Genomic DNA, 8,893 nt, shown 5'->3' on the forward strand with positions numbered 1-8,893 from the left:
GAAAAAAATTTAAAATGTAAATTGTAAAGTTTAAAGGCAGCCTTATACTTTGCCTTTCCAAACACAATTACTTATATATCCCATAGCTGCTATTTCCAGATTTAGCTTTACTACAAGCAAACAGGATTCCATTATAAATTTAGCTAGAGGCCAGGACCACAAGCAGTTGTGGAAATTTGAACCACAAGCCTTAATCAGTAAAGGCTGTTCGCTCTGAAAAAGGAAGGAAGGCATTAGATGAAGACTTCTTCTAACACTGCTATTTTATTCTAAAATGTTATATTTTCAATTATTATTTTGATCGCATTTATAAATATATATTTCTATTTATTATTATTATAAAAACTGAGCAAAACAGCATTCATGGGAAGAGCTGAGTAGAGCAGCTAGGCCTCTATTGCTACTGAAAGACATCAGTTTGAATCTTAACTTCCACTAATGGAACAGAGTTCATAGCTGAGGAATGGGGCTTTCCTGCTTCCAATTCCAATTCCCCTCTGCAGTGCCTTGTGTTTTCACCAAAAAATAATCCTGGGATTGGGACAGTGCTGGGAATGGAATGGAAGCTGCAGGCAGAGGGATAACTGTGAGTAGTCAATGGAAAAGCAACTAACACTCCAATCCTTTGCAAATATTGAGTTGAGCTGCTGTCTGTCTGTCTCAGGAAACAATGGAGGACTGCACCTTTGAGGGTAAAGTCAAACTGTTGGAGAGTCACAGTGCCTGTGGTTGGCTGTCGAGTCCAACATGGGAGAGACATGTTTTGCTGCAGCTGAGGCAGATGAAGGTGTCCGGTTGTGCTGATGCAGGTGTACCATGACATTTCTTCTTTCTGGCTTCCTCCCAGTGGTCATTCCTCTTCTGGTCACTGCTGTCTCCAGGCACTGAGGTCATCTGCCCCCCCCCCCCCAATTTGGTGGCGTTAATGTTGCCAGCCTTCATGTCACATTTGGAGACATCTTTGTAACAAAGAGTTGGTCTGCCAACAGGCCAGGTACCTGAAGCCAGATCCTCATATAGCACTGTTGATGGTTTTAGTCTAACACTGTTTTAACTGAGCTTTATTTTATTTCTTGGTTCTACTTTTTACCCTCTATAGTTTCAACTATTTGTTGTTGTTGTTGTTTAGTTGTTTAGTCATGTCCGACTCTTTGTGACCCCATGGAGCAGAGCACACCACGCACTTCTGTCTTCCACTGCCTCCCGCAGTTTGGTCAGACTCATGTTTGTAGCTTCAAAGACACTATCCAACCATCTCGCCCTCTTTCGTCCCCTTCTCCTTGTGCCCTCCATCTTTCCCAACATCAGGGTCTTTTCCAGGGAGTCTTCTCTTCTCATGAGGTGGCCAAAGTATTGGAGCCTCAGCTTCACGACCTGTCCTTCCAGTGAGCACTCAGGGCTGATTTCCTTAAGAATGGATAGGTTTGATCTTCTTGCAGTCCATGGGACTCTCAAGAGTCTCCTCCAGCACCATAATTCAAAAGCATCAATTCTTCGGCAATCAGCCTTCTTTATGGTCCAGCTCTCACTTCCATACATCACTACTGGGAAAACCATAGCTTTTACTATACGGACCTTTGTTGGCAAGGTGATGTCTCTACTTTTTAAGATGCTGTCCAGGTTTGTCATTGCTTTTCTCCCAAGAAGCAGGTGTCTCTTAATTTCATGGCTGCTGTCACCATCTGCAGTGATCATAGAGCCCAAGAAAGTAAAATCTCTCACTGCCTCCATTTCTTCCCCTTCTATTTGCCAGGAGGTGATGGGACCAGTGGCCATGATCTTCGTTTTTTGATGTTGAGCTTCAGACCATATTTTGCGTTCTCCTCTTTCACCCTCAATAAAAGGTTTTTTAATTCCTCCTCACTCTCTGCCATCAAGGTTGTGTCATCTGCATATCTGAGGTTGTTGATATTTCTTCTGGCAATCTTAATTCCGGCTAGGGATTCATCCAGCCCAGCCTTTCGCATGATGAATTCTGCATATAAGTTAAATAAACAGGGAGACAAAATACAGCCTTGTCGTACTCCTTTCCCAATTTTGAACCAATCAGTTGTTCCATATCCAGTTCTAACTGTAGCTTCTTGTCCCACATAGAGATTTCTCAGGAGACAGATGAGGTGATCAGGCACTCCCATTTCTTTAAGAACTTGCCATAGTTTGCTGTGGTCGACACAGTCAAAGGCTTTTTCATAGTCAATGAAGCAGAAGTAGATCCAGCGCATGTTTGCAATTTGGTCTCTGGTTCCTCTGCCTCTTCTAAATCCAGCTTGCACTTCTGGGAGTTCTCGGTCCACATACTGCTTGAGCCTGTCTTGTAGAATTTTAAGCATAACCTTGCTAGCATATGAAATGAGTGCAATTGTGCAGTAGTTGGAGCATTCTTTAGCACTGCCCTTGGGATTGGGATGTAGACTGATCTTCTCCAGTCCTCTGGCCACTGCTGAGTTTTCCAAACTTGCTGGCATATTGCGTGTAGCACCTTAACAGCATCATCTTTTAAAATTTTAAATAGTTCAGCTGGAATACCATCACTTCCACTGGCCTTGTTATTTGCAGTGCTTTCTAAGGCCCATTTGACTTCACTCTCCAGGATGTCTGGCTCAAGGTCAGCAACCACACTCCCTGGGGTGTACGAGACATCCATATCTTTCTGGTATAATTCCTCTGTGTATTCTTGCCACCTCTTCTTGATGTCTTCTGCTTCTGTTAGGTCTTTACCACTTTTGTCCTTTATTATGGTAATCTTTGAACGAAATGTTCCTTTCATATCTCCAATTTTCTTGAACAGATCTCTGGTTCTTCCCATTCTTTCAACTATACTTTTTGTTAAATGGCAGAATAGAAATGCTGTAAATAATACCTCTGGCACCTCTGGTTACAAACTTCAATTCATTCCGGAGGTCCATTCTTAACCTGAGGTACTTTAGCTAATGGGGCCTCCTGCTGCCGCTGCGCCGCCGGCACACAATTTCTGTTCTCATCCTGAGGTAAAGTTCTTAACCCAAGGTACTACTTCCAGGTTAGTGGAGTCTGTAACCCGAAGTGTTTGTAACCCGAAGTACCACTGCATTCAAAATGAGCTGAAACCCAGGAATGAGGGTTTATTGGTCTCCAGTTCCACATTTTATAACTTGTGCTTCACAGATAGGATTATTTACTATGCAATCCTGTACATGTCTATTTGGAAGTAAACTCCATTGAACTTAATGGGGCTTACTCCCAGGTTAGTGAGTTTAGAATTACAGCTTTAGCCTCCAACAAAAGCACCTCAGCCAACTAAACTGAAATCTGTTGGCATCACTCCATCATCACCTCAATTCTTTAGTCTTTCCAGCTTCTGACTGTAGGGCTTAGAGTTTAAATTTTTTTCTACAAATGTATGTATACTTTGTCATCTCATTTGTATCTATATGACTGTGTTAAGTGCCTCAACTGTCATCCAACAGACGTTCTGATTGTGCTGTTTGTATACAAGACCATCACTAGGAATTATTTATACCATTTTTGCTATGAGGAGTGAGTGGGAAGAGACAATGTTATCCATTGGCTACAGTCAGTACCCTGAGAGACTTAGATTATAATCACACCTTTGCTATGAGCTCACTAGGAGATAGCATGAAAAGTATCATGTGTCACACAATAGCCTTGAATGTTAATGCTAGGAAACCAGATAAAAAAGCAAGTCATGCCTCTGACATAATCCAAAGGGTAAATGACTTTTGTTCTATGTGATTCAGAAAAATATTTTTAGAAAAACGCAACTTAAAAGGACATATCTAACACTTGACAATTAATACCATTTTTCCAAATTGCTCATCATCTTCTAGGTACCACTTAGCAGAATAGATTTTTTTCAGATAAAAACAAGCCATATAAGTTAATCCAGTTCAGATATCAAAGCCAAACCATTATTGTTCATCATAAAGAAACTTTGTACCTGTGTACTCTCCTCCTCCCAACTTCCCCCTGTACACTCCAATTCTAGTTCCAGATAGGTAGCCGTGTTGGTCTGCCATAGTCAAAACAAAAAAAGAAATTCCTTCCAGTAGCACCTTAAAGACCAACTAAGTCAGTTCTTGGTATGAGCTTTCGTGTGCATGCACACTTGAACAGATCTGAAGTGTGCATGCACACGAAAGCTCATACCAAGAACTGACTTAGTTGGTCTTTAAGGTGCTGGTATCTGAAGAAGTGTGCATGCACACGAAAGCTCATACCAAGAACTGACTTAGTTGGTCTTTAAGGTGCTACTGGAAGGAATTTTTTGTTTTTGTTTTCACTCCAATTCTGTCTGTCATTTCCTGATTCACATAACTATAGTTTGCTGTTGTGTCCGAAACAAGCAAACTATGGTTACTGCAGACGTTAGTGGAACTCTAAATCATAATTGGAATCCCAGATCAAGCTGTACTTTGCTGCTGTATCTTATTTTCAGTTTGGTATGGGCAACCTGTAGCCCTCCAGGTGTTTCTAGACTACGATTATGAGCCAACACTGAGATAGTGGTTTGTCTAAGGATGCAGAATGAGTTCATAAGGTGACATTTGTACCAAAGGTCAACCACCTTCCTGCTTGCCCACTTAAATACTGAACTGCACTTGCTCAGCACAGTAGCACATCATCTCCACACTAAGATGCATAGCCGTCATGCATGTAGGCACCATGTATCACACAATGCCTTGCATGTACCACCCCTCCTATAAGCATTCACCAGAAGGACAAAAGGTGGGTGTATTCATGACTCCCATTTTCCATGCTTCAGCATGGCATCCCAAACCACCTGTAGCTCTATGACAGAATAGCACTGACATCTACATGTATCACAGTTCTGTGAGAATGAGAGAGGTAAAACTTGTAAAGTGTACCAAGTTTCAGGAACTGCTATATAAAACTATCAGTGTTGAAATGCAGCACAATTCAAGGGAAGACAGAACCAATGGTCTTACTTTGCTCTCTTGGTATAACTCTTCCTAAGAATTGACTTCACTAAAAACACAATGGCTTTGATCCAATGCAATGCAAAGTAAGCATCTTATTAGTGCAAGGATGTCCACTTCTGCGGGGGATTTTATTGCCTCTCCACCCCCCATGCACCCTTCAAATCTGTTTTAGGCTTCCCCTTTAACTTCCAGAGCAGATTTAGGGAGGGTGAAGATGGGGGGGGGATCCTGTTGCACAAGAAGTTACCCTTGCACTGATGGGATGCTTACTTAGCACTGCATTGATACATGTCAAAATCTCTTTTTTTAAAAAAAAAAACCTCTCCTTTCCTAGCTCCCACTGAGCATATCATCCCCACTGCAGTTTGAAACTCAGAAATTCAACATAATCTGCTTTTCTCATCTGTGAAGCTCTAGGACAAAAAAAAAAAAAAAAGCTATTTCGATTCCGCATTTTCATTTAATGTTTAAAAGCTCAAGAGCTTGTCTCATTAAAAAGTTTGCAATCCTAGTGAACACATGACCTAGTACAAACTGAACCAAGAGAGCCAGTTGTGAAGGTGGAAGATCTAGTTAAATAAACTAGTGACTGATAAACCACTTCATTAACTTTCTGTACTTTTTCAGATGAGCAATAGCAACAAGTTTATATGCAGTTTTAGAGCAACAACAAATATCACAACCAAGATGTCACTTTTATGGAGTCAATGATGTTACAAAGATGACTACAGTGGTACCTCAGGTTAAGTACTTAGTTCGTTCCTGAGGTCCGTTCTTAACCTGAAACTGTTCTTAACCTGAAGCACCACTTTAGCTAATGGGGCCTCCTGCTGCCGCCGCACCGCTGGAGCACGATTTCTGTTCTCATCCTGAAGCAAAGTTCTTAACCTGAAGCACTATTTCTGGGTTAGCGGAGTCCGTAACCTGAAGCGTATGTAACCTGAGGTACCACTGTATTTGTAATATGCTACTGAATAGGATTCCTACGTGATTTCGTCAGCAAAAGAAAGCGCCCTCCCAAATTACCTTACTTTTCGCTCTATAACACGCACCAGACCATAACACGCACCTAGTTCTTAGAGGAGGAAAACAAGACAAAAAATATTCTAAACGAAATAGTGGATATATGCTTTTTGTGGTTCATGCTGTGGCCACAGACATGTGATCTGACAGTGAGTTTGGAGTAGCCCAATGCAAAAATCCTGAGGATCCATGTGAATCCATGCTTTGTAACCACAGAGGAGGGAAGGAAGGGGAACCATGGATCCTCTGCTCACGACCGCAGCAGATCCCCACCACCACCCGCAGGCATTCGCTCCATAACACGCACAGACATTTCCCCTTACTTTCTAGGAGGAAAACAGTAAGTGTTATGGTGCAAAAAATACGGTAACTGTCCATAGCTCACATCACATAGCAAGTCCTATGAAAAAGTATATGAGTTCTGTATAGAACACATACCACATAAAACAGATTTTTAAGAAAAAGAAAAAACAGGAGCAATTGTTACAAGAGGAAGAAAACAGCTTATACAGTCTAGACAAATTAATGGGTGTTGTTCATCAGAAGATATAATAACCAACTGAGTGGAGTTTATTCTAACAATCCTCTAGTGTGTATGGAGAAATCCCTTAACTAGAAGTGAAACACTTTTATTGAGAAGTTTCCACTGGCTGCATGCTTAACAGAAAGAAATCAGAGAATCTGTCTACATGCCACCTGGAATAGCAGTTACTTTCAAGAAGAGGGCTAGCATTGTTTTAAGTAGCAGCAAGTCTTTCTCCTCAGATGTCAGAAATCCAACAAAGCTGCAAACCACCAGGTATTTATTCCCCCATGCCACCTGAGCATATACCCATATATTTTAAAAAGGCTCGTTCCAATAAGAACAAAGAGAAAGGGAGGTGTTATCAAAAATAAAACATCTGACTCTACAAACATCCAGTGTTCTTTCTCTTCACAGCTACTTCATATGGAACATTCAACATACAGATGTGTCTGGGTGAGATGTGCACAGCCATGTAAGCAGTCATAGGTCAGGAATGCACACCTGTCTATTTAGCCATGCACGCTCACTTCAGACACCCAGTGTAGCTAAGTGTAAGCTTCGCAATGGATGGATACAAGACGGACAAAAACCAAACAAACCCCACATTATTCAGAACATAACTGTATACACAAGCTACCTCTAATGCCAGAGATGCAGGTTTAAAATAAATTTACACACACAGCCCAATGCCAATGCAATTCCATGCAGGGAAAATATGTATGCTGTAATGGGAGAGCAGCTCTCTCTCTCTCTCTCTCTCTCTCTCTCTCTCTCTCTCTCTCTCACACACACACACACACACACATTTACAAGAGCTTTAAAAACACTCCTTCTTTGCTGCTGTACAGTGTCTGTTGCCAAGTCTTTTCAGGTAACAACAGATAAGGATACTATGGGCACTTTCTGAACAACCCCAGCTTTTTGTTTCTGCCTGCAACCTGAGAGCACTTTACATGGGCGTGTGCAGATTGACTTTTACCGTTCACCTCTTTAGCGGGATGTACTGTTTCCAAGCTGATAAGCCACAGGGTTCCTGGGAACCTAAAGGAAGGAATGATGCTGTTGCTGTCGGGGGAAAGAGAAGAGAGAAGAGGGTGGAGGGAACGGAGGCTTCTACAGCAGAGAAGGGGGAACCTCAGGTATATACAGAAAGAGGGGCTTCCCCAGTCGCCCCCCCCATCAGCTACACTCTTCAAGTAAATCCATGTTCGGCCCCCTTCTCCAACAGAGCCCCCCTCCAGGCCCTCCTCCCCTTTCAAAGCAGCCGAGGGAACAATACAGAGTCTCCGCAAGTCAGGAAACAATGGGGCGATCATGATATAGCATACCTCGCGCGCAGGGCATTTAACCAAAAAGAGAGGGGTGGGCGAACGAGGGAGAATCAGGTGGCGCCAGAAGATCCGCGCGCGACCTTCCACTGCTACCCCCCGCCCGCCGGTCGGTGGTTTCGGCGATAAAGAGATTTAAAGGGAAGGAGGCAGGGAGCCCGAAGAAGAAGGAAAGCTCGCCAGACTCTCTCGCCCACTCCGAGAAGTCCGGGGCGTGGAGAGGGGAGCGAAACAAAGCGGCGGCTCTTACTGGAGTGGCGGGCGGCAGCTCCGAGCAGGCGCGAGGGTCGCCCCGACTCTGCCGCTTCGGAGCCCGGCTAGCCAAGGCTGCTAAATCCAGGCGCAGCAGGAGGGAAAGCGGCTCCCGCTCCTTAATTCATTCGGAGGCGCCGAGCGGCTCGTCCCACCTCAGCGCGCTGCTCCGGCGACTGCTGAGGAACCCGAGTGGGCGCGCTTTAGAGGCGGGCGGCAGTAACTGCAGCAGCAGCAGCAGCAGCAGCCTCCTTTCCTCCCCGACTGCCTCCTCCCTCTCTCGCGTAGGAAGCAAGACGGAGTTCCTCGCGAGGCCGCTAGGAAAACTCCTCTCCGGCGTCCCTCGGGCGCTCGCCTTCGAGGGCTCGGCCCCTCCTCGCGGAGGGAGGCCTGGCTTCTCCTGGGGCTGCAGCTGGAGTTTCCCTCGAGGAAGGAGAGAGGGTGCGGAGTTCACCACTTGGCTGTGGAGCGAAGCCAACGAGGAGAGGGAAGCACAGGCTCCGCAGAAATTAAAACAAAAACAAAACCGCCACTGTTAATACGCGCAGCGAGCCCTTGTTTTAGCCCGACGACTTTTGCTTCTATATTTCTTTCCAGAGGCATTTCTTTTCTTTAAACATCCATCCCCAACCAAGTCACACTAGCGTTTCAGTCCTCCCATTGAACGCAATGTAACTCGCTTCCGGAATTACGCAGTTAGCCTTTGCCCGTCTCAGCAGCTCTTTTTCAAGTAAAGTTGTTAGTTTTTCTCCCCACTTACTCATTAGGGTTTCTCCGTGTAACAGCCAGAAATTATTCAACAGGTGTAGTTTCCCAGCCAGATG

The 8,893-nt window shown here is 44.1% G+C and overlaps 1 protein-coding gene across 4 annotated transcripts in view; it reads right to left on the reverse strand.

Annotated features, from left to right (window-relative positions):
* The window catches only part of PLEKHG1 (pleckstrin homology and RhoGEF domain containing G1), a 112,797-nt gene extending 104,475 nt beyond the window's left edge, over window positions 1-8,322 (reverse strand). For 2 of the 4 annotated variants that reach the window (XM_079971490.1, XM_079971489.1), the window contains exon 1: window positions 8,068-8,322. Coding sequence is in view for 1 of the 4 variants with exons in the window: in XM_079971488.1 (XP_079827614.1) it covers window positions 7,818-7,833 (16 nt within the window). In the remaining 3 variants the exon portion in view is untranslated. Of the gene's footprint in view, window positions 1-7,468; window positions 7,487-7,817; window positions 7,836-8,067 lie in introns of those variants that run through there. The other 2 variants (XM_079971488.1, XM_079971491.1) reach the window with 2 other exon arrangements.
* Between the last annotated feature and the right edge of the window lie 571 nt (window positions 8,323-8,893).

Source organism: Podarcis cretensis (assembly GCF_951804945.1).
Source record: "Podarcis cretensis genome assembly, chromosome: 3".
Lineage (NCBI taxonomy): Eukaryota > Metazoa > Chordata > Lepidosauria > Squamata > Lacertidae > Podarcis > Podarcis cretensis.